Here is a 25,467-nt window from a genome sequence, read left to right on the forward strand (position 1 = left end):
AAGGCGGTATATAAATACCTTAGTATTGGCAACCTTCAGTCTCGAAAGACTATGGTATCGCGCTCTGAAAGGTGGTTCTGGCACAGCGTCTAGTGTGGCTGAAAAATAAATACCTGTATTATTATTATTTTATTATTTTGAATAATAATGAGCGGCCCGCTTGGAGGCAGGCTGTGCAGCATGGCCTTTCCCAGTTTGAAGAGACACTTTGCCAACAGTCTGAGGCTAAGAGGCAAAGAAGGAAGGCCCATAGCCAGGGAGACAGACCAGGGACAGACTGCACTTGCTCCCGGTGTGGAAGGGATTGTCACTCCCGGATTGGCCTTTTCAGCCACACTAGACGCTGTGCCAGAACCACCTTTCAGAGCGCGATACCATAGTCTTTCGAGACTGAAGGTTGCCAATACACATTATTTTGATCTGTTCTAGTGTGAGCCTAAACACGATGATGCTGTTTTTCTGCAATGGATTTTCTATATTTCAAAGATTTTAGAGAGACTTAGGAGTGTGTTTGGTTTTCAATATTACTTTATCTAGCTGCCAATGCCGAATGGTCGAGTAGACCTGGGCTGCGCATCAAGAAGCCTAGCAGACCTGAGCTCCAAAACTATTGTGGTTGTCAGCACCCTCCCCTATTTTGCCCCCACCCCGTCTGCCTGCTCCCATTGCCCCCTCCCCCTTTGGGAAGGGCCCAGAAGAAACTTTGTCCCCCCCTGATAAAATTCCTCTCATAGGCCCTGGTGGAGCCAGTGTTGGGCAAACCAGGCCCAGGCATGGCCAAAAGAACTGCCAAGAAGGCAAGAAGCATGTGTGTACCACATGGCTGGCCACATCCCCCTCGGCCACTGCAGGCTGGCTGGGTGTGGGCGACCCTGGGAGTCAGCAGCAGAGCGGATCCAGCGACCCACCTGCTCCCGTTCCCAGGCGCTGCCACCCCGGCCCCGCTGTGCCTGCCGGCCAACTTTTCAGGCTCTGGCTTCCAGCGCACCCGGGGCGTGATTGGTCGAGAGGCGTGTGTGCGTCTCCGGCCGTGTCTGCGAGCGCGCGGGAGGGAGGCAGCCTCTCGCCCGGCGCCCTGCCTGGGGACGGTTCACTGCTTGGGGGTGGCGGTCCGGTCCATCGCGCGCCGGCTCTTCCCCCGACGCCGGAGCCGCCCGAGGGTGAGTGCGCGCACCGCCAAGGGAACAGGGCTCCTGTGGGACGCAGGGCTGTGCGAGCGAGCCAGCCAGGCGCGAGTTGGTTCCCTCTCGCAACGCAAGCGGGCTGTTGCATCAGACTCCGGGGGAAGGCGGGCTGGAAGGGACGCGGGAGCCGCGGCGAGCGGGAGGGCTCCTCCCCGGCCCCCCGCACCCCCTCGCAGAGGCGCCTTCGCTGCGGGGGCCGCAATCGGAAAGCATTGCAGGGTCCCTGACCACAGCCCTCCCCCCCAGGGCACCCCGAAGCCGAAGTGGCGGCGGGGGGAGCGAGCAGTGCTTGGGGGAAGCTGGATCGGAGGGCGATCGTGGTGGGCTTGGCTGACCACGCGGGGATTAAACCGAGACCCCCTTCTGCGAGGCCCCTGTAAGGGGAGAGGGCGGGCGTCGAGCGGCTGCTGGGGCGGGCACTGTGGCTGGGACGAGGGAAGCGCTCGCTCGCTCGCTTTGTTGTGCAAAAGTTGTGTGACTGTCGTATGTGGGAGCGCGCGCGATTGGAGAGTCTTGACACTGCCACGTGGGCTTCCAGGGGACACACCGAATGGGTCTGGGGAAGTGGAAGGAACCATAAAGAACCTGGGCACATAAGAACCGACGCTGCTGTAAAAGACCAAGCACAATTCTTCATGGAAACCCTTGCAGCTTCTCTTGGGGTGGGTGGAGAGCCAGGCAGCCAACCTATGTCTGCCCACTAACAGCAGCACACACTGTGTTTTATTAACAGTATTTCATAATGTACACCAGTGTTTCTCAAACTGTGGGTCGGGACCCACTAGGTGGGTCGCGAGCCAATTTCAGGTGGGTCCCCATTCATTTCAATATTTTATTTTTAATATATTAGACTTAATGCTACCAAGGTATGCGACAGTGTTTGGGGAAATGTCACAGATCTGTACTTTTTAACAGGCTACTGTGAAGATGCTTTTAACAATGATAGTCAAGGGGACTTACTCCTGGGTAAGTATGGGTAGGACTGCAGCCTAGGATTGTTAAAAATGTTCCTGCTTGATGATTTCTCTTCCTGTCATGACATCACTTCTGGTGGGTCCTGACAGATTCTCATTCTAAAAAGTAGGTCCCAGTGCTAAAGGAGTGAGAACCACTGGTGTACACAGTATTTGCAAAAGTCACACTTCTGGTACACTGTTGTTGGCAACCTTCAGTCTCGAAAGACTATGGTATCGCGCTCTGAATGGTGGTTCTGGAACAGTGTCTAGTGTGGCTGAAAAGGCCAATTCGGGAGTGACAATCCCTTCCACACTGGGAGCAAGTGCAGTCTGTCCCTGGTCTGTCTCCCTGGCTATGGGCCTTCCTTCTTTGTCTCTTAGCCTCAGACTGTTGGCCAAGTGTCTCTTCAAACTGGGAAAGGCCATGCTGCACAGCCTGCCTCCAAGCGGGCCACTCAGAGGCCAGGGTTTCCCACCTGTTGAGGTCCACTCCTAAGGCCTTCAGATCCCTCTTGCAGATGTCCTTGTATCGCAACTGTGGTCTACCTGTAGGGCGCTTTCCTTGCACAAGTTCTCCATAGAGGAGATCTTTTGGGATCCAGCCATCATCCATTCTCATGACATGACCGAGCCAATGACAAACACCTGGTTCCAGACTTGTCTGCAATGTGGACTTGAATCCTCCCTTCACTCATGTTTGTGCTTTAGAAAGATGACCAAAACATCAGTGTAGCTTCGTGTAGTCCAGTCAAAGTGAAGGATGTTGAAGTCCCACTGGGCAAGTTCATTGGGACTTCAGTCCACAAGTGCTTCTGCGTTTGGTAAGTCTTTCAGGTGCTACAGGATTAGTGGTTTTGATTTTGACCGCAACAGGCTAACACAGCTGTTAGTACTACCCCTCTGGAATTTGAGACTTAGAATTGTGTAATAAGGTGGATGTCCCTAGTCATCCCCTTGATTATAGGTCCAGTTTAGCTACATGTATCTAAAGAATATCAAGGATAAACTAGATCTCATGAAGTGGTCTTGGTAATACAGTACCTGGAATTCTTTGAGATATCTCTCCATAGGAGGAACTGCAAAGAGCAATTCTGAGGTAATAGGACATGTACACACAAAATGGCAAAAGGGTATATGACATGCATATTTGGGGGACCTGTTAAAATTTGGATTTGGATTTGGATTGGGCTGCCTAAATTAGAATCTGGATTACTGATTGCGTGTACAGAGCTAGCAAGAGGTAATTATTCTAGGTTGGTGTAGCACATTGTACAAGCTTGTTATTATTTGTGCGTGTGTGTGAGTGTTAGTGGTTTGAGAGCTCATGCATGACATGACATTTTATTCCTGATCTGGAGTAACTCCCACACCTTGAACTATGCTTGAAACTGTTCCACCATATGCATGAATTTAAATGATGAAAAAGTAACCCTTTGCCACTCAGATTTGCTCCATAAATGTTCTGCTGGAATATCAAAGAAGCCTGCTGGCACCTTGACTGTGGGGATGAACTGGTTACCATGTGTTGAAGGTTACTAATCCAGATAAAGTGATTTTGGCAATGCAGTTTTGTTTTTCTCCCTATTTCTTCGCACAATATATGCAGTTTTATGATCCTTTAGTGTCCTTAACCACCTTTTTGTACAGATTTTTAGAGGGGCTAGAGAGAAGTGGCTCTCCCCCCCCATTCGTTAATTGCCTATTTATTTGGGTACACTCAGATTCATATTACTACTTTATGAGAACAGAACCAGGAGTAATAGTAGTTCTGGATTAAACCCCAGTGAAAGATTGACTGTGATCTTCTGTGTGCGTCCTGGGATTGCACCGACACCAAATACGAAATGCCAGCAGCAGGTTTATTTGATGCTGTAGTAGCAAAATTTATGGAGTAAAATCGAATCCTCTTCTAGAATGACAGGATGAAGCCAGCGCCTTGTGTGAATCCTTCACACCAACCATTGGGATCAGTTAGCCCTCGGGTGGATTAGCGCTCCATTTCTACGCCTTTTGCTTTCATATTTTTAAGAATTTGTCCTTCCTATACATTTTGGCAACATTTTAAAGTCTTCTTGCTAATAAAAAAAAACTATAAAACTTAATTACTGTAAACTAAACTGAAAAACTGATGTAAATCCAAACTATCCCTGTTCTAGTTCCCACCCCTACTCTAGTTTCTCCCTTACAAGTGTTAATGCAAGGCTTCATCTAATCCATCCCCCTCCCAGATGTGTTCTGTAGAGACTCTGCATCATTCTCCATCCCTCTAATCCAGCTATTTTTCAACCCTTTTCTTCTCTTGGCACACTGACAAGGCGCCTAAAATTGTCAAGGCACACCATCAGTTTTTTGACAGTTGACAAGGCACACCGAACTACTCACATACCCCAAAGGCCCTACTAATCCATCACCCTCCCCCAAACTCCTGATGCACACCTGTAAACTATTTGCGGGACACCAAAGTGCTGCGGCACACTGGTTGAAAACTGCTGCTCTAATCATTCCTGAGTCTCAAACCAAAGGATATTGTTATTTTTTTATTATTTATTACATCCATATCTTGTAGATGGGTGTCATCCCCCCTCCCATTTTATCTTATTAACTCCATGAAGTAGGTTAGACTGAGAGACCTTACTATGCTTTAGGCTGGATGACTTGATAGGGACAACTGACTGTGTGACCTGACTCCACCGGAGACAGAACTGATGATGTGACACAAAATGAAAAGTTCTGTTTCCTGTTCGCACATGCAAGACATCGCTGTATGTTGCTGTCCTGAAATGATGAAGGAGCATGTGTGAACCAGCCCCTTGGGGGTTGGCAGCAGACCATTATGAACAGACTTCATTGAAAAGTATTGTACGTGAGGCAATGTGAAAGCTCTGGCAGTGATGTTTGCTCAGCGGAAGCCCATTTACGTGCATTTCTGGATGTTTTAGTCAACTGAGTGATGAGAGTGCATGCACAAAGCAGCCCTGACATGCTGCGGGTGCTTTGAAACATTCTTTTCTTATTGCTGCCTGCTATTTAGGGTGCAGACCTGGCACGGAAAGCCGCCTAGAGGGCTAGAGCTTGTTGATCAGTATCTGGATTTGAGCCAGTGCCCCCTAGAGGCCATGAAGCCAATTCACTGCCTCTCTGAGCCAGCCAAGCACATTTTGGAGCCAGTTGGAAAGGGACCAATTTGTGTACCTCTCAATCATTTCCCAGAAGGTAGATACCGTATCGCTGTGCCCTTTCCTCTTTGCAGCCTTTCCCTGGACACTGAGCATGCGGAGAGCACTCTGTTTATTTCTGGACACGAACTCTTTCCATTGCTACTCCTGGGAGTAAGAACAAGGATTGCAATTATAATATGGGAGTGGTGGGATGGTTGCCAGTGGACAGAGGCTTATATGCTGGCTAGTCCACATCCTGTATGACTATCTCCCATTGCCTGCTGCAGCAGCGAGGAAGTGGCTGTAGAGCATATGTCTCATCCCAGGTTTTGGTTCCTGGCACCTCTAGTTAAAGCCAGACAGTTCATGGCGTTAGTCCTTCCGGCCACATACATGTCCTACAGTTGCAGAGGGAAACAGAAAGCTGAACTGAGCTGTCTGTGGATACAGCTGGAAGCCACAGTGGCACTTTTTTTCCAGCCAACTTGATCTCAACAAGGCTAGATGCAGCTGCCTTTGTGTGCTGGTTGGCTCATGCTCATGTTTCTGTGTGTGGTTGCATCAAAAAATCACATGGGGAAAATAAGAGGTCTTACATATGGGGAGTGGCCATCAGGCAGGAGGGCTGGGAAAAATGCTGGTCTCAAATCCTGGACAGCTGCTTTCTATTGCTGTTGACAGCAGCCAGAACCATGTGTACTCTTAAGCTATGCATATGTCTGTGTGCTTGTAATAGAGAGCCAGAGTGGTACAGTGGGTAGAGTACTGGCCTTCAGCCAAGAAGAGTGGTGTTCAAGACCCCTCTCGGCCATGAAGCTCACTGGCTGACCAGTCATTATCCTTCAGTCCAAGCTACCTTGCAGGGTTGTTGTGAAGATAAAAGGAGGGGGTGGAACTGCCTTGAGCTCCCTGGAGGAAAAAAAAATATAATACAATATATACACATGCGTGCACTTAAGATTCAGCACCAAGGTAACCCGTGTTCTGAAAACCAAATACTTTGACTTGTATAAATTATGTATTTGCTTATTTTGCATTATTTCTTCTGCTTATGTTAGTCCTGGGGATGGGTAAGTAGCTATGTGGGGCAATGAAGTTCCACCCCGAGTTATTCAAAGTTCTTTTTTTTCATCCAGTTCATTCATAGTACTTCCAACATTTATAGACATAGTCTGAAGGCAGATAATATTGTCACCACCTTGCTGAACCTAAGCAGATTTCAGGTTTGTCAGTGCCTAGATGGATGACAGCCTGGGAGCCAGAGCTGGCCCAAGACTTCTTGGCACCTGCAATTGCATAACACCTGCTGCCCTCCCTTCCCTAGGAATGTGCCAGTCTGTTTTCCTCAATTGGAAAAGGGAGAGGGGATGAAGCAGAAGAGGAGGTGGAGAGGAGAGTGGTGTGCTAAAGTCCATCCATGAGGTGAGGTGAGGTGGGCTGCATCAGTAGTAGATTGCAGAGAGACTAGAGGATGGTGAATTTGAAGTGCCCTTCACCCCATATCTGCTGCCACTACCTCTCCCCAACCCATCACAGATGTGAGAGCTGCATTGATCCACTTCCCACCTGCTAAAAGTGAGTGGAAAGCAGATTATCCAACATTTTACCTTGCTCCAGGGGCAGTTTCTTCAAATGCAGGGGCTTCTGGTTCGATTTCCAGGGATTGAGTGATCGAAGGAGCACCTTCATTTGCATGTCCCTTTAAATCAAACTGGAAGTCCTGCACTTCAACTATGAACAGTGCTAGGAGCAAGGTAAGGCACTTTCTCTCTCTGTGTGCGTGGATGTGTAGAGGCGGCAGCATACCAATGTCATGGGTAGTGTGAGAACTCATGCTGCCAATGAGCAGCAAAGATGCTCCACCCCTCTCCCCTCTTCTTCCTTATCTAAGCTAGGAAGTTGGGTAAGGAGAAGGGAACAGTGGAGGTGAGTGTGTGGACAGAGGTAAGCATTCCCCCATTACCAATCTGCTGCCTGAGATGACCACTTCAGTAGGCTTCATGGATAGGCTGATCCTGCTGGGAGCTCCCTATATGTTCCCCCAAACTGCCCAATGAAAAAAGTCAAGATATGAATGAATATCTTTTGGAAAGGCTGGTACAGGTGCCATATGTAAGTCTAGCACATTTTTGGTGTTGATCTATTTTAAAACAGGACTGCACATTTGAATCAGTTTAATTGCTAGACTGACCATAGAGAATTTCAGTTGGTTCATCTGTGCAGGCTTTGGTGATGCAGAGACTTGAGAAACTCCCCCCCCCCCCCCCCCCGTCAATGACACTTGGCCCAGGTGTCATTTATAAAATACCATGTTAAAACTGCCCTTTCCTTCTAAGTGTGAGTGGTAGCTTTTGTTTACTAAGCAGCCCCTTATCAGACACTTCCTTTTATATCCTGGAAAGGGCAACTATGTTGACTTTTTAGTCAAACACGCATTTGTTGCCATGTTGTTGATGAAGAAATCCAGCCGAAAGACCTTTAATTGGGTTGCATCCCTATTTTGAAAGGATTAAACCTTTTTTGCTGATAGGTGGAGTAGGATTGAGTAATTTAAATATAGGATTATGCTGCTCTGTTTATTCCTTAGGATTTGTGACTTAAAGGTTTTCTGGGGCAGAGCTGAGGGCAAAAATGCCTGTGTTTGATTTTTGACTGTGGAAGAAGAGTGGGACTTTTTCATCTTTTCTTTTTTGATTTAAGTAAGTTTAGCACTAATGGAAGTGCCTGTTTGGTCACTTAAGAACATAAGAAGAGCCCCACTGAATCTAGCCAAAGGCCCATCTACTCCAACTTCCTGTATCTCACAGTGGCCCACCAAATGCTTCAGGGAACACACTAGACAACAGACAGAACCTGCGTCCTGGTGCCCTCCCCTGCATCTGCCAATCAGAGGCAGCCTACCTCTACCCTGCACATACCTACCATGACTTGTAACCCGTGATGAACTTTTCCTCCAGAAATTTGTTCAATCCCCACTTAAAGGCATCTAGGCAAGATGCCACCACTACTTCCTGTGGCAATGAGTTCCACAGACTAATTATATGCTGGGTAAAGAAATATTTTCTTTTGTCTGTCCTAACTCTCCCAACACTCAACTTTAGTGGATGTCCCCTGGTTGTGGTGTTACGTGAGAGGGAAAAGAGCATCTCTTTATCCGGTCTATCCGGTCTCTGCATAATTTCGTATGTCTCAATCATGTCCCCCCTCAGGTGCCTCTTTTCTAGGCTGAAGAGGCTCAAATGCCGTAGCCTTTCCTCATAGGGAAGGTGTCCCAGCCCCATAATCATTTCAGTTCTTTTCTGCACCTTTTCCATTTCCGCTATATCCTTTTTGAACTGTGGCGACCAGAACTGGAACTTTGTGTACAGCACTGGATTTTTTTTATCTGCAAATCACAAGCTTGCATGCTTCACTCTTTTTTTGATTGTCTGTGTACCGATGTTGCTTCATACTTCTGTGTCTGTACTTGTGAAGCTGGGTGCAGTTCTGCACAGGGTTAGAAATGCTTCTCCCCTGCTTTTGGGGGTTCTCATTCAGCAAACCTGACCTGGTGCCTCTGTGCAGCATTCCAGCATTTGGAACAGGAGTTGGGTTTCTGACAGCTTTTGTAACAGCAAGTTCATGGTTTTAGAAAGTGCTCGTTTTCTCATACGCATGTGCACATGTGTTGAGTGAAAGTCAGCGAGAAACCCCAATCTAGTTAAAGCCTGAAAATGCTTATTGGTCTTTACCTAGAGTATTGTTCCTTAATACAAAGATTTGTGTTTGGCGATGGGTGAGGGAATGTTAACAGAGAGTATAAGTTCTCTATGGCTCAGCTGCCAGGCTGAATTCTCTGCCCATTTTTCCAGGTAGGAAATCCAGTTCTGTGTTTGTGGTACATGTGGAGCAGTGGTTGAGTCATGCCATAGGACATTTGTGTCTTGTTCTGCTGAAGCAGAAGGATGCTACCCGCGTGCATGTTTTCGCATGCACACATACATGCCTTGGTTTGTGCAAGCTGCTCCAATTGTATAGGCATGACTGATTGGTCTGACCTGTAGGCTTGTCCAGCACAGTTGTGCAAACACACAAAGCAAATATCCCAGCCTGGCTGTGACATTGCCCCGTGTTCCACCACAAGTCTCTTCTGAAATTTTGCATGGTAGTTCTTAGCAGTGTGACAGCCCCGCCCCCACATGTAGTCCCTTCCCCACACCCAGGAAAATCCAGAAACTGTCTGATCTTAGCAGTTTTTCACATCTTTCTTTTTTTGTGCCCTTGTCTTTGTGTTCAGACTAAGCTCGTTCACATGAAATCTGGCGGTAACAGTGCTCCTTCAGATGACAAAATGGAACCCAGGAATCCTTGTTCCACAGCCCTTCCTCTCCTTTGCCTTCTCATTTGCTAGACCTTTTCCTTCTTATCTAGCTGGTGTATTGTAGCTGGTATATTGGCAGAGAATTTGGTGCACTTAGGAGTGCTGCTACAGTGAGTATTAAACAGTTTTATTCCTGCGACCTACCATCAAAGCAAAAAGGGGCAGTCCCTCAGCACCTTCTTAAAAAGTTTGCCTGAGACCCATATTGGACAGGATTGAATCCTTGCCATCAGCCATCATATGTAGATCCAGATCCAGTTTCAGGACTTTGTATACTTCAACAGTTGGGGGGGGGGGCTGTGGGGAATCACAACTCCATGCCAGGAATGTGGATTCTTCTTTGCCAAGAAAAGTTGGTTTTGTGACACACACAAATGATGCAAAGCAAGCCAAGTTGTATATATTTGTGTTCTGTATTATTTTGCTTCTGGAAGTTAGAAAAAGGCATAAATAGCTGGGGAAGGTGATGGTTGTTAATCTTTTGACCACTGGGAATGATGCTTCTACCTTCTCCCCTGCCCCCCCCCCCACTGGTTTGCTGATGTAGTGTAGTAGCCAAGCATGTGAGCCATGTGGTCGCTAGTTCACTTAGGCAAGGCAGTATTGTTCCAGCCTCAACCTGAAACAAGTCTGCAATATTAGGATAAGTACAGTTGCCTTGTAAGCTACTATGTACATGCTAAATGTTACTGTTGTCATGTTTCTTGATAGTTCTCACAACAAAATACAAAATTTCTCATTCTGATTATTAAAAAAACATAATCATGTCCCACTTCTAAGGATCACGATAAGTATTAGTACATCTAAGAATCAGGATGAACAATAGCATTTTTTAAAATGATGTGTAATCTCACAACCAACGGATGGTTCCCATTTTACAGGTGGGAAACGGGCTCAAGGTTGTTCCTGTGTAAATCCCCAACCCAGTGCCTTCTGTCTTCTCTGGTATGAATACTCCTTGTGAGAGGACATAGTTTGGGTATGATCTGCCTGGGAAATAAAATCTCTTGGGACAAAGAGTAAGGTGTTCCTGTCTGGGCTGGTTGGCAACCTTCAGTCTCGAAAGACTATGGTGTAAGCCTACAGCACCCGGTATTCCCAGGCGGTCTCCCATCCAAGTACTAACCAGGCCTGACCCTACTTAGCTTCCAAGATCAGACGAGATTGGGCATGTGCAGGGTAACAGTTGCTATCTCTGCTATGAACTCAGCCCAAACAGCTACAGTACTAGCTTAGGGAGCACCATTGATGAAATCCATGATTGGAAAGGTCGGCATGACAATACCTTGCAACATCACAGAGGAAATAGGATTTGCATCCCATTGCAGGAGATGTACTTGCAATGAGAACCACTTGCAAGAGATCTTTCAGCCAGGGCAGCAAGTGTCTGGGACCAGCCTGCTTCTTGAAAGCGGAGTCCCAGTGGTAGCATTTCCTTTTGCTAGGGACCCAGTAAAATCAAGCTTGTTTTCTTTTTGGATTCTTTTAAACATTTTTTTTTTTAAATTAAACTTTAAAAAGAGAACTAGGCAGGGCTAAATTCCCCTTGTGGTATCTTGTTGATAGATGCCTGGATATCAATTTAAGTATGCTATATCTATCAAATAAGATATGAACGAGATAAAATATTGATTGATTTCTATTAGAGTTTTTATGGAGCTTTCTCTGCATTGGATTTCCTTGGATTGTTTTTGGTTCTGTAGTTTTTATTTTCTTTGACTGGTAGCTGCTTTTTGTTTCCAACTGAAAAGAACAGCATTAACAAATTAAAAAAAAAGCCTCCTGTTTTAGCATTGAAACAGAAATGTGGAATGAATCCCTAAAGACTAGGAAATATGTGGCAAGGGTTTTGTGTTAACATTTCTCTTTTTGGTAGCATACAAACACACACATCCGTCATCTCCACACTCCCTCTGTGATCTCTCTCCATGCACAAAACTTCTGGCAGGGAGTGGAGGAATGCAAGTTCAACACAAATGCAGTGTGAATGTGTATCAGTGCAACTGGCCTGAACAAGGAGAAGACTGAGGAAAGAATGTGGTGGTGAAGTTCTGAGGTTTGGATTGCAGATTATAGATGACATTTTTGACTGTTCCCCTGTGTGAAAAACTAGCACAGCAGAGAGTGGAACGAACTGGCTCCGAGGCTGTACACTAGTCTCCTGATGTGCTAGTGTTCTCTTTGCAGGGAGACAGTGTTGTTAGTATTACTATCATTTTAAACATAGGTAGGCAGTTAAAAAGTGTCATCTCCTGCCTGTAGTCTGAAATAGTTCAGTCTAATCTGCCACCATGGGATCCTACCAATTCATTCTGTTGTGCAGATGAATCAGACTTTGATCTGCAGCAGGAGAAGGGCCAGCTCAAGGCCTCCTGGCCTCTGCAGTGTCAGGCCAAATACTTCTCCTCCCTTACCTGGTGATGTGCCTCTGCTTCTTCTGGTCCCTGATTTGGAAATAGGAAGGGGGTGATGAGGTGGAAGGGTAAATGTAGACTTTCTCTTTTGTTCTATCCTCCTCTTTTTCCAATCTAGGGCATGGGAGGAGGAGCGATGGAGTCAGAAGGCCAGATGCAGGGGAGGGCACCAGGATGCAGGTCTCTTGTTGCCTTGTGTGCTCCCTGGGGCATTTGGTGGGCCGCTGTGAGATACAGGAAGCTGGACTAGATGGGCCTATGGCCTGATCCAGTGGGGCTGTTCTTATGTTCTTATGGAGTCAAGTGCAGGTGACTGCCCTGCCAGCCTGAGGTGATTGCCTCATGGATGGGCTGGCACTGGGCAGGAGAATGAAAACTTGTGGTATGGGCAAGTCTCTGATAGGAAGTGACTTTTCCAAAGCCACTGTTGAGTTTCGTTCCTTCTTTGCTGTTATTGTAGTTTAATCCGTTCTGTTAGTGGACAGCAATGAATTTCATAGTTTAATTAGGTGTTGTGGGGGGAAAGTACCATGTTTTGCTCACTGTAAACCTATTGCTTTCCATAGCTGACCCTGAAGGTTGGTTGTTTGGTATTTTTGAGAATGATTTCTTCACTGCCCTCACTTATCACCCTAATCAGAATTTTAGGAACTTCTGCCTAATGAAGCCCTGATAGCCTTTTATTTTTAAAAATGAAAAGCAATTTCAAGTGTGGGCCACTTTCAGCAGAGAAGCACAGGTGGAAGGGGAGGGCAGTCCTTAAATTTTTCCTTCCCTGCTACTTAATCCATGAAACATGGCCCCTACCCAATTCCCCTCCCCTTTCAAACAAACAAAACATGCTGCTTGGACTTTGTTACACTTGTTTGCATGTAATGCACAGTTTGCCTGGCAACCTGCCTTCTCCTTTGGCTTAAAGAGTTCGTTCTTTTTTCTTTGCTTTTTTTACTTTTCTTGAAAGAGAAAATAATCTCTTCTCTCCTTGTTCATTTTAGTTTCAATGTTTTGAAACTTCCTCTGGCTTTGTTTTATTTGATTTTGAGGTGGAGTGCTCACCAGATGCGCACCTGGGGTGCGCACCATATGCGACAGGTGGCCACACCCCAAAGCATGATGTGTTAGCAATAGGATACTTGCTGTTACAACTGTGTAGTCAGTGGCTGCTTACAGTTCTGCATTCTTCTAGAACAGCTCTGAAAGGAGGGTCTAGGAATTTGTCCCACTTATGTAGAATATTTCAATGGAGATGTTGTTTATTTCTTAGCTTTGTATATGATCCACCTTCCAAAGAGCTCAAAAAAGTATTTAGCTTCACGACTCTCTCAGGTAGGATTGCCAGCTGACCAGAAAAACATTGGCCTTACCTGCTCCTGTACCTTTAACAGAAGTTTAACATGCAGAAATCAGGAGGTGACTAGTTTCATGGCATGGAGACAAGAACTATTACCTCTGAAACCCTACAATCAAGGGACAATTCTCACTTTTAAAAATTTGCCCATGTGTATATATGCACAAATACAAATGGGTGATGCTATCACTCTTAAATGGTGCACATGGCTGGGCTTAGTGACATTATACTGGCAGTTTGGAAAAGACCAGCGTCCTGCATTTTTTTTGTGATGTTGAATGTGTGTGTGTGTGCCTTTCACAACAAAAGTTCTGTTGCATGTGTTTTGTATTTGGGTATATGTTCAAAAATGCAGAGAGTAGCATGGGTTTGGCCCTGGTGTTTTGATTAATGCCTTCTTTGGCGCTTCTTGACTGAGCGTGGATTTAAATATGGGCTTCCCATGTTCAAGCCCAGCACCCTGTCCCACATTGTCTCTTGGATGCCCTAATATCCCACTTTACAGCTGCTGAGACTGATCTTTGGATTAAACTAATCTCTGGGCAGTTCTTAATTTGAGCCAAGGTGAAGCAGTGTTGAGCCCCAAGTCTGCTTTTCAGAAACAGGGCTCAGTGCTGTGTCATAAATGGAAATTGGAGTAACAGGACATATTGTGTCTCTGAGCACATGCAGAGGGACTACTGAAAGATTCACAACCAGCCCCAGTCCATCTATAGTGAAATGATCCCCTCTCATGTGTAAATTTCCACTGGTCTTAACTGTGACTAAGGATTACATTGGCACTACTCTTAACCATGGTTAACTTGAGCCAAGTCTTACTTTTAAACAGTATTTGTTTAAAATCCTAGTTAAGGGCAAGCCCAGATTTAGTGCAAAAGTTAGAGGTGAGTTTGTGGGCTTGTGTGTGGAATTCAAATGTGAAAAGGAAGGGACTAAAGTGGTGTAAGATCCTGCAGACCATTTTGTTTTTGTTAACTACAATTAAGGAATTTGAAGCATTTTGAGTACATCCATGTCAGAATGTGCATGCTTGAACCCTGGCTACCTCTCACTGTCTAAATGTGACACTGTTAGGCTGAGTGGCTCAAACTCTTGGGTTTTGTTTCTTCCCAGCAATCCTCTATTAGGAGTGCCCTGGGAACTTTTTTTATGGCTGTGTGTGACTTCCCAGTCCAACCATAATTGCAGCGGACCAGCCTTACCTTTCCCCCAGTCTCAGAATCCAGGATACACACCCTGCATGGGATGACACCCATCCCAGTGCTTTTCTGGTAGAGCAGCCAGAGTTGCAGATGAGATGGCAGAAATGGAAATACTATGCAGAAGAGGGGTGTTTTGCCCTTTGAGTGTTGCAAAGACTGCTCTCAGAATTTCAGAAGTCGGGGCTTCTTGTATCTCCTGCTTTAAACATCTGCAGAACTTGTACCCCTTCCAGCATCAGAAGCAGGAACCAAGAAGTCCTGGCTGCCAGCTGTTCTGCCCGAGCCCAGCGGGCATCATCCTCTTGCCAAAGCAAGTGTAGGAAACAGGTGTCCTGCATCTTCTATATGGGAACATAATTTTGAGCTAAGGATGCGGTTAAAGATCAAGGCACCAACCAGACATCTACATTGTGCGTCTGCCTCACCCAGTCTCTGGAGTTCTTTCCCAGGTGCAATAGGCAGCAAAATTAACCCTTGAGTTCTTTGGTTCCAAAGACTACTGCTTCCAGAGTCAAATGTGGTTAACATTTCTAAAAATAGAGGTGAATGGGTTTGCCATGTTTTTTTTCCTAGCAACAGTCCTTTGGCTATAGCAGCTGTGTAACAAGCATCCATTCTCCAACAGCTAAATGTTTGTCCAGTACTGGAGACAGTGACTGGGCACAAAGTTTCACTGGTTCAGTTTTTACCTGTTGTGCTGGTATTCAGGGCTCTGCCAGAAGAAAAGCTATCAACTCTAGGGAGGTTGAGCCTTCAGATAGTATTGCTATATTCTGGTTTCCCCCCACCCCCACCCCTCCTGCAGGGCTGTTCCTGCACCCTTTACAGTTGCATGACAGGCAGAAATTTCAGAAGGTGAAAATTTTCCCACGAGGTAATGTGGGGAAAGTTTTACCAGTTGAATTTCTGCTAGTCCTACGGGTTAGAGGTACAAGAGGCTTTCTAGAAAAACAGACCCCTGTCCATTTATTTCCTGTTCATTTCCGTGAGGTTTGTGCAGGAGAACGTGCACATTTGGTGAAATCTGTACCCCACTTATTGGCCACCTTTCGTGAAGTTGTCACGTTGTCTCATGGTAGATCTTTTGTGCTGAACTCCAAGGGTGCATATGCATGTTGCACATGGCATGTTTTCAGCCCCAGGATGTGCTTGTGCAAGCTCATTAGATTTTTGCAGTCTTGCAGCCCTGAAGTCATCAGTGCACGCTGGTCCCCTGGGGCTAGATACGGTAAAAGTGACTTGACCTTGCTTGAGCTCCTGATGTGCACATACACTTTGTGGTGATGATAGCAGAACCAGCACAGGCTTAGAAATCTGCACAACGGACCTCCTATTTTCATCACTGAGGCATTCTGAGCAAAATGGCCCCTGATTTTTCTACGGGCACTAACTCCATTTCTGGCTGCACGCCAGGGCACAATATCTGGGAGCGACAAGCTACTTGGCTGAGGTTGACACTGATTCTCATCCCCATTAGATCTATTAAATATGCAATTAAATGCACGCTTCCCTAGGAATAAGCCCCATTGAACAAATGGAACTTATTTCTTAGTACTGTGGTTCTCAAACTTTTAGCACTGGGTCCCACTTTTTAGAATGAGAATCTGTCAGGACCCACCAGAAGTGATGTCATGACCAGAAGTGACATCATCAAGCAGGAAAATTTTTTGACGATCCTAGGCTGCAATCCTACTCACACTGACTCAGGAATAAGTCCCATTTATTATCATTATTAAAAGCATATAAACAATAACCTCTTAAAAGTATAGATCTGTAACTTTTGTCCAAATGCAATCACATACCATGGTAGCGTCAAGTTACTATATTAAAAATAAAATATTGAATGGGGATCCACCTGAAATTGGCAAGCAACCCACCTAGTGGGTCCTGACCCACAGTTTGAAACACTGCCTTAGTAGATATGCATAGGGATTGTGCTGTATATCTTGCCTGCATAGTGGGAATTGATTTCAGCATGCTGTTTTGTGTGAACCTGCACAAAGACGATGTTTTTGGTAGGATGGCAAGATGGAATGATTTTAATCAAACTTTAATTTATTTTAATCAGTAGTCACATCAACTCAGCCTAGGTGATCAATCTGTGAGAGCAAATTTGTGTGCGTGTGCATGTGTGAAAGTTGGAGAGATGAAGCATTGGGGGAGGGAAGGGACAAAGGAGCTATTTTCCTCCCTCCCTCCCTCCAGCCCTCTTGTAATCTTGCATACATACGAGCCACTTCCCAGCATTCCATCCCACTCTCCCTCCATTCCATCAAACTCTAGAATAACCAAGAAAACCAAGATGGGGCTACATGGAGAAGAGGTCTCTGGATTGTCAGTGGCTTCCACAGAATTCAGTGGGACAAAGGAAGCAAGCTGTAATCTGGGATGCAGTTGTTGGGGGGTGGGAGGAGCTTTGTGTTCACTGCTTACATTGAGATAATCAGGGCGAGATTAGCTCCCAGCCTAGTGCTTGCCTTGCCTGCACTTTCTCCTATATACTGTAATGTGGTCGTTTTCCATGGCCACCTTTCTGTGGTGTTTAATGTCCGTCAGATTGTGTCGTCAGGCTCCCTTTATCTCATGGCAGAATTGCCTCTGCTGAACTCAGAACTAGGGTGTATGTGCATGCTGTAGCCCAATGTGGTTGGCAACCTTCAGTCTCGAAAGACTATGGTATAAGCCTTACAGCATCCGGTATTCCCAGTCGGTCTCCCATCCAAGTACTAACCAGGCCTGACCCTGCTTAGCTTCCAAGATCAGACAAGATCAGGCATGTGCAGGGTAACCCAAGCAAGGTGATCAATCTACCCTGGAGTAGTTTGGTTGCCTGTAACATCATGCCAAGTAGCAGGTAAGATTTTACTGCAGATCAGGTGCACACGTGTGCTGAATGAGTTGTCTACATGCACTCAGTGAATTGCTGCCCTTCACTATTATGGGAAAAAGTAAAGCGCTGCACCTGGATACCATGTTGGGATGAGGACAAAGCCCTTCCTTCCTTCCTTCCTTCCTTCCTTCCTTCAAGCATTGAGTGGTCTCTTTCCTCTGTCCTAATCAAATGCAACTTCTGGCTTAGGAGTGTTGTGGGAGGGATGGAAGCATTCCTTAATCCCCTCCCCAGGGACTGGGGGCCACGTTTGGTTTCGAAAAATAGAGTCAAGGGTTAAGCTTGCAAAAGACAACCCTGGCCTTGGCCCTTCCACTGCATGAGGCCATGGCCTCAATTATGGGTGAGAGTGGGGGAGGAGAAGCAGCAGAGTGAGGTTAAGGAAAAGTCTGGAACTCTTTCCATTCCACCACCACTACCCATCAAACTTAGTTGACTGAAAAGTGCTTGTACATGCTGCCCAAGCTGCAGAAATTAGTCAATGAAGCTTCTCATGGGGTGGAGAGAATATTATTAACTGCTCACATCTTCCCACCCAGCTGTAGGTTCAAGAGCTTGCTGAAATGTTGGCAGCAGATCTCTTTTCTGTCAGGGCATCCTAGTACTTACCATCCCCACCTCCCCTGGGATCAGTCTTCCATGACCCTGCATCAACGTCTGATTTCCAAAAGTACACCTTCCATTTTCCTAATCTAAATGGAGATGATACATATTTGGCTCCCCACAGTGTTAACTGTATTGGGTCCAGGCTAGAAAGTCTGTTCGGAGGGGTAGACTCCACTGCCATACATGCAGGAGTTAAATGGAGTCCCACCTCTTCCAAGGAGGCTGTCAGAAACATGCTCTTCCACGCTTGGCTACCCCAAGTACACCAGGAAAAAAGCAACTACATAAACCACAAGACCAAAGAGAACCAGTCTCTAGGGAGAGGTAGCAACCCCCCCCCCCCATAACTACCATCACTCCTTGGCAAGGAATCCTGGCTTCCAGCTCCCTCCCTTAATAAGGTGCATTGTCTTTTCTCAGAGCTAGTTGTGGAAGCCAGGAGCCCTGACTTTTAAGTAATCCTCTCTAACCTCTCCAGAACAGACTTGCCAGAACAAAGTATCAAAGCCTCCCAATGAAATGGATTTCATCAGCATTTCTCCAAAGCGGCAACATTTGGTTGATTCATACATTAGAAGCCTTTTGATCTAATAAAAAGTTGTTCCTGATGAATCAGGCAGTAGATTTTTCAAAATCCTGGAACAAATACAAGTACATAATTCAAGCAAGCTGCAGCAGATGGGTCTGGGGCCCTTTGGGGGGGGGAATGGCAGTTGCTGTGACCAATGCCTGCAGCCATAGCCAATAAAAGATCCATTGCAAAAAAGATCCCTTGCAAAGTGAGGCCCATAGGAGGGACCTGGCTGAAGGTTCCCTCAGGCCTGGAACTGACCTTACCCAGTTGGGTAGAAGAAATAAAAAGGGGGTCATTTTATGGAGAGAATTGAGATGTGGGGGAAGGGTATCATTTGTAATATAAATAATAATACATTTCACTACCAACCAAAAGTCTCCTGCACCCTCCAGCATCTCTGCCCTTTCTCCTTCCCTGCCTGGAGCTGCCCCCCACCCAACTCTTCCACAATGGATCCTCTTTTTGTTTCTTTATCTCTTCTTGAAACCCACCTTTTCTGCAGAGCCTTTGTTACAGTGCTTCTGTCCATTCTACCACTGAAGTAACTGCACATTCTTCTCTGTCTTCCCCTGCCTCCATTTTCCTTCCCTTTCTCTATTATTTTCTTTGGGTCATATCTCAATTGTAAGCCCTTTGGGGCAAGGACCTGCCCTCTCCTATGTATAGTGCTATGTGCATCGATGGTGCTCAACTTATCAATTGCAGTAGTCCCCGCAAATGTCTCCCAGACTTCCTGCTAGTGGTCTGAGGGAAGGGTGGAGTTGGAACCCCACATACCCTTGAAAACTCATTTAGCTGTCAGGCAGCAGGGCCGTAGTATCTCAGGTTCTTAGTGATTACAGAATAGACTGAACTGGATTAAGGCCACCATCCTCCATGTACTTACCTGAAAATTCCATTGAATTCAGTGGGGCTTATTTCTGAGTAGACATGCATAGGACTGTGCTGTAAATGTACTCGTGATTGAACACAGTATGGAAGTAGCTCCTTAAATCCTATGAATTGCATTTTCTTTGGAATAAAAAGTTTTCTGTTTTGTTCACTCCCCATGGTTCCTTTGGCTAGTGATTTTGCACTAGCAAAATCTCTTTGCCTCTTCCTTCCACTACTGCCCTTTTTTGGCCTGTGTATCAGACTCCAGCAGAGGGCATCACCCCTCCCCCCATATTCACACTCTAAAATCTTTTTAGGAAGCAGTCTGAATTATGCAAAGTTGATATGGTTGCTTTAGATAATGTTTTGGAGTGCAGTATTTGTCTTTCCTTGGTGCAGTTTTTGGGTCTTTTTAGGAGAGGGGGTTACAGCAGGTTATATGCCGAGTATATACCATCCTGCCCCTGGGGGCTGGGGGATAAGAATAGGCCCTCAGTTTGGCTGTACTTGTCATAAGAGGCAACTAAACAGCCACGGAGTAGACATTAGCCTGGGAAGGCAGCTCATCTGAGAGAAGGAAAACTCTGATTCCCAAACCTCCACTGCCTTGTGGCTACATCCAGTTATGGAAAAGGCTTCAGGAGTCAACCTCGAGGCAAAATCCGAGCCGGAGTCCCTGAGGCAGTTCATGGCTGAACACAGTCACGTTCTGGCAACTCCTGTGACGCCGCTGGAACCAACCGTATTGGCCCCTGCCCTTCCATTGGACCATTTCAGCGACGTGGAGAGGGGGGATTTGCTGCATGGGTAACAGTCTATCCTCCATATCTACTCTACCCAGGCTTCACGCACTGGAGAGGACACTATTCCAGAACCACTATTCAAAGCACACCATAGTCTTCCGAGACTGAAGGATGCCAACAACAATATACCATCCTTTTCGGGCAGGTTTTAAGATGAGAGAAAATGCCAGACAGGGCGGCATGCCAGCTGTTGCCTGAAGGGGAGGGAGGGAGGGGGAATTGGGGAACGTCCTTCCTCACCCACCTCCTGTTGGGACAGACTCTCCCCCAGGCAGGGGGTTGGAGTCGTTGCATGTTCCGTAGCATGTGGTAAAGTAAGTGAAAAGGCAGTGGCAATACATTTCTGGCAGTGTCCCATTCCCTTCCCACCCTCTTCTTTTTGTTCACACGCATCCTGCAGCTGGGAGTAGAACTTTGAGGTAACGTGGTTCCAAAAATCACCCTCTTTCAACCCCCACAACCCTTTGCAAATGCTATGGTACGTTGCTTGCTAAATCCTCTGCTCCATGTCCTCAGGTGTGTTGCTGATCCATTTGCATTGCTGCTGCTCTCCCAGTTGGGAATTTAACTTTGCCACTTACACACGAATACTTGCACACCCCAACAGAGGATTACTTGCACATCTGGGATGGAGCTGCAGAAAATGGGAGAAGAGGTGGGCACTGAGAGGCTCAATGGGACTGTACCCAATCATGACAAGGCTGCTGTCCTTGAAAATGGGTAAGTGTTCGGGATAATGATGGGCAGGCAGTGTAGGGATGAGCAGCAAGGGAGAAAGATGTATACCAACTGGGAACAGGGGAGTTGAAGTCCAGCAGTCAGTTTTCGAAGTCTTCAGAGTGTTCTGTGCTTCCATTTCCCTGAGTAGTGGAACATACCAGCCTTTTATAAGGTGAGTTTTTTGAGCGTTGGAGATCCAGTCCTAGTTACACATTTTGTCTTGTAAACTGCAGTTAAGCTACAGCTCCCAGGTTCGAATAAAGCTGTGATGACGGAATCCTGGTTAGTTTAACCACACCTCTGCCCTGGGTGGGGGAGGACAGAGCGTGTGAGCCGAAGCTCATTCCCACTGTGTTTATAGCGCCAGCAAGAGCTGTAAGTGGTGAGCAGTTGTTTGCAGGGTCCGCGTGACAGTGGACAGCAGACACCCACCGCCAGTAAGCTTGCAAAGGGGGAGGTTTGTTGGTTTGATTGTCTGAACTGGTCTGTGAATATAAAATGGCTGGGACAACCAACACAGGGTGCGGGCTAGCAGTCCCCATTGTGCATTATATGTATTGCAGGGGAATATGACTGGTCATTTACTCCCAGAGTGTAGAGTAGAGTGTCGTGCTTTTAGGCCCTGTATTCCAGAATATCACCACTGAATGCAATGAGTATCCATTATTTTGACCCAAACATCCACAGATCTGAATGAAATGGACATTTCCATTTTTGAAATCTTTGCTGACTTTGCTGACTGTGTAAGTCACTGTAAACTGCTGTGCAAAATCCCATTTGCTAGAAGGCAAGGAAATAGTTGGAAAGAGGCTGCACTGGCAGGACACTTCTATAGCTCCCTTTCATTTCAACGTAGCTTGTGTAGGAGAAGCCCCCAGCTTTTTGTGCCCACCCCCTGCCAAAACTCCCAAATTCTTATTCTGTCTGCTGTCGAATGGAGGCTCCTGAGAGTATTTTCATTTCATTTTAAAAAGCAAGTTTCTAGCCTTTCTACTTATGGAGAGAAATCTGAAATCATGCTGACAACAACTGTTATCCAGGGACTGCTTGTCAAAGCTATCTGTCCCTCCTTCTGTGCTATTACCCACTTCTACAGCAATAACTTCCCTCATGTATTTTCTTTTGCCTCTATTTGTTCCCTTGTCCAGATTCTCCAAACCTCCATATTATTATCATTGGTAACCCAATCCTAACCCGCGCTGGAACAGACAGGCAGAGTGGCCCACGCTGTATCCAATGCAGTTTAGGAGGTGGTTGGAGGGCAACGGGGTAAGGGGATATTTTTCCCCTTACCTGAGTAATACCCCAGCCATCCCTATAGGGCTACTTAGATCTGTGCCAGCGAAGTTGCTGGTGCAAATCCGAGCAGCCCATGTAAGGTTGATCAAGTTGGGAGTTGCGGTTAGGATATGACCTGCACTGCCGCGTCCAGTCCCACCCTCCTCCTGAACCCAACCTGCTTCCTGGGCTGCCCTCCCCCCAACCAGAAGCACCCCCTCTCCAGAATGCCCTCTCACCACCCGCTGTGCCAGCCTGCCTGGGTCAGCACAGACTTGTCCTGTTTGGGCACTGACCAGCATCTGTGGGCCGGTATGGGCCTCTGCCCCAGCCTAGCCCAGAGGAGGCGCAAATGTGCTTTGCGGCACATTTGTGGCACTCTTGGCCAGCGCAGGGGGCCTGTACCGGCCTAACGGAATGTTAGGATTGCATTCTAAGAATATTTATATACTGCTTTTCAACAAGAGTAGTTCACAAAGCAGTTTACCTAGTAAAAGAAATCAAATTATTTCCTGTCTGCAAAGGGACTGAACAGAGGATCGGGGATAGTATCAAATTATGTGTTGGAAATGTGTGTTTGATTTTGAGGGTGGGACTCTTGCTGATGTTGAATAGGAGGAACAGGTGTGGCTACAGGGCCACCTCCACTGCACTGACCCTGTGTCATCCCCCTTCTCAGCTTTGAGGGAGAAGAACATGCCATGACTGAGCAAGAGGAGTTTCTGCCCCACAACAACAGCAAGAAACTGAACCAGTTCACAGATGTAAGTAATTGTGGTGCCCAGACTTCCCTGTCTCACACAGGGTAGAATCTGAGAATCATGACTCCCAAACTTCTGAGAATAGAATTTAGGACTTCAGCAGTTCATGGACCTTCTTCCTGACCATATACAGGCTCCACTGCATTCCTCAAAATTTATGGGGTTGGCAGAAACCCCATACAGACCAACAGACATATATCACTACCTTTGCGTCTCTAGTTTCCCTTCCTGTCTTCAGTTTTTCAGATGCTCCTTTTGGGTGATCTTTGACATTAAGAGCTGAAGCACATGATCAGGAGAATCACGAGGAACAGATTTTTTGTGTACTGGTCACACCGCTGTGGGTGGGGTAGAGCAGAAGGTATTGAATGTTCTGTCATTCCTGCATGAGAACAGCTGGCTCAGGCCAAAGGCCCATCTCATTCAGCCTCCTGTTTCCCACATAGGCCTAGCAGCTGCCTCTGGGTAGGCCACAAGCAGAAGAGAAAGGTACGCCTTCTTCCCACCATTGCTCCCCTACATTTGGTGTTCAGTGGCATATTACCTCTGAACTTGGAAGTAATGCATGGCCGGAATGACTTATAGTCATTGATACTCCTCTCTTCCATTGGAATCTGCCCAATCCCCCTTTAAAGAAATCCAAACTGGTGACCAACACCACATCTTGTGGTAATGAATTCCACAGACTTAATTATTCACTGTGTGACTAATTATGTTTCATGTACCTCCTTTTCTATGTCCTAAATTTCCTGTCAGTCAGTTTCTATGAATGATCCCTGTTACTAGTATTGGGAAAAATAACAGTCCATCCCCAATGTGAGGAATGCAGGTCCACTGCATCCACTGTGCCATCTCTGGGAAGAGGCTGGGTGAGAGAGGTTGGAGGGGGAAAAACTTATCTAGGTTTAGGCTGTGGAAGGTTCCCTAATGGGACTCCTCAAAGCAATACCAGCTCTTTTTTGTAATGTAACCTTGAAGAGCCTGCTGAAGGTGTGTCCAACCCAGGACAGGCCTTTGGAATATGGCGGCCATCGGCTCAGCTGTGATCTTCCCCCATCCTGCCTCACTTCCTGCCCTGCCAGCAAAACCTTCCTGGTGGCCAGTCTGCACCACACTGTTGGCGGTGCATGGCTTTCCAGCTGCTTCACCACCAGCAGCGTGGTGCAGACTGGTAGAAGGCCTACCGTGACGGTGGGTCCCTTGTAGTGCTGGCGCACCTTGCCGTACAGCCTACAGAATTGGGCTGTAAGATAAGCTTGTCTCTGTCCACTCTCAACACCATGCATAATTTTATAGGCTTCAGTCATATCTCCCCTCATTTGCTTTTCCCCCCAGCAATAACAAAGCAAAAGCACTGTAGTCAAAAACAAAAGCTAAAAAACAAAAGCACTATAGCCTTTCCTTATAAGTAAGGTGCAGAATACCTGAGTTAGAAAACAAGCTTGTCAGTACCCTTCTCCATGCTTGCTTTATAAGGGAAGAGTTTTTGTTATACAGGAGAGCATGCAAACATGCGCTCCCCATCTGCAGTCGTGAATGGTACATCCTAGCAAGAGCATTATTCCTCCAACACACTTTCAGCTCAAGGTCAGGCTGTAGCCCACCATTCTTGAATTCCTGTTTGTCCATCATCTACAGTCAGTCTCCTGCTTACTTTTCCTTCTCTTACTTTTAATCTCTGAGTTGTACTCTGCGACCTCTTCCCTCTTCATTGTTGATTGCTCTGGACACATAAACTAGTTCACAGCCAGATACTTCACATTAGTACTAGAACAGTGATTTTCAATTTTTTTTCATCTCATGGCACACTGACAAGGCACTAAAATTATCAAGGCACACCATCAGGTTTTTGACAATTGGCAAGGCACAACATGCTGCCAGTAGGGGGCTCACATCCCCTATTGGCCCTATTAACAAATGACCATCCCCCAAATTCCTGTGGCACACCTGTGGACTACTTGCGGCACACCAATGTGCCACAGTACAGTGGTTGAAAATGGCTGATCTAGAATCTTTGCCAGCCCTCTAACTCTGTGCTTACAGGGAATAAGCCCTCTTTAGAAAACAAGATTTTTGCACAATAAATGCCTAGTGACATCCATTTTGTTATGCACAATCCAAACTTCTTTTCTGTAGGTTGTCCTTTTGTTGTGGAATATTTGTTGTATTTTCCCAGAACTGGTGAGCGTTATTTTGTACATGGGGAAAATGCCTTTCTTCCCCTCTGGTTAGCACATCTATTCCTATTGTGACTGCGGTCATAGGTATGTTGCAGGCTCCTATTGGACAACGCTTGTGATGTGGTGCTTCAGTTGCTGTCTGCGATATGAACCAATGCAT

General features: G+C 46.4%; 1 protein-coding gene and 1 pseudogene across 2 annotated transcripts in view; one reads left to right on the plus strand and one right to left on the minus strand.

The window, feature by feature from the left end:
• The first annotated feature begins 1,073 nt into the window (after nt 1-1,073).
• Nucleotides 1,074-25,467, plus strand: part of SLC38A5 (solute carrier family 38 member 5) — a 48,746-nt gene continuing 24,352 nt past the window's right edge. Inside the window, exons 1-3 of one of the 2 annotated variants that reach the window (XM_066613570.1) lie at nt 1,074-1,160; nt 20,885-21,088; nt 23,046-23,130. In XM_066613570.1, the coding sequence (XP_066469667.1) occupies nt 20,997-21,088; nt 23,046-23,130 (177 nt within the window). In that variant the 5' untranslated portion in view covers nt 1,074-1,160; nt 20,885-20,996. The remainder of the gene's footprint in view (nt 1,161-20,884; nt 21,089-23,045; nt 23,131-25,467) is intronic. The other variant, XM_066613571.1, reaches the window with a different exon arrangement.
• Nucleotides 10,736-10,852, minus strand: LOC136642308 (5S ribosomal RNA; annotated as a pseudogene).

Source organism: Tiliqua scincoides, chromosome 2 (assembly GCF_035046505.1).
Source record: "Tiliqua scincoides isolate rTilSci1 chromosome 2, rTilSci1.hap2, whole genome shotgun sequence".
Taxonomy (NCBI): domain Eukaryota; kingdom Metazoa; phylum Chordata; class Lepidosauria; order Squamata; family Scincidae; genus Tiliqua; species Tiliqua scincoides.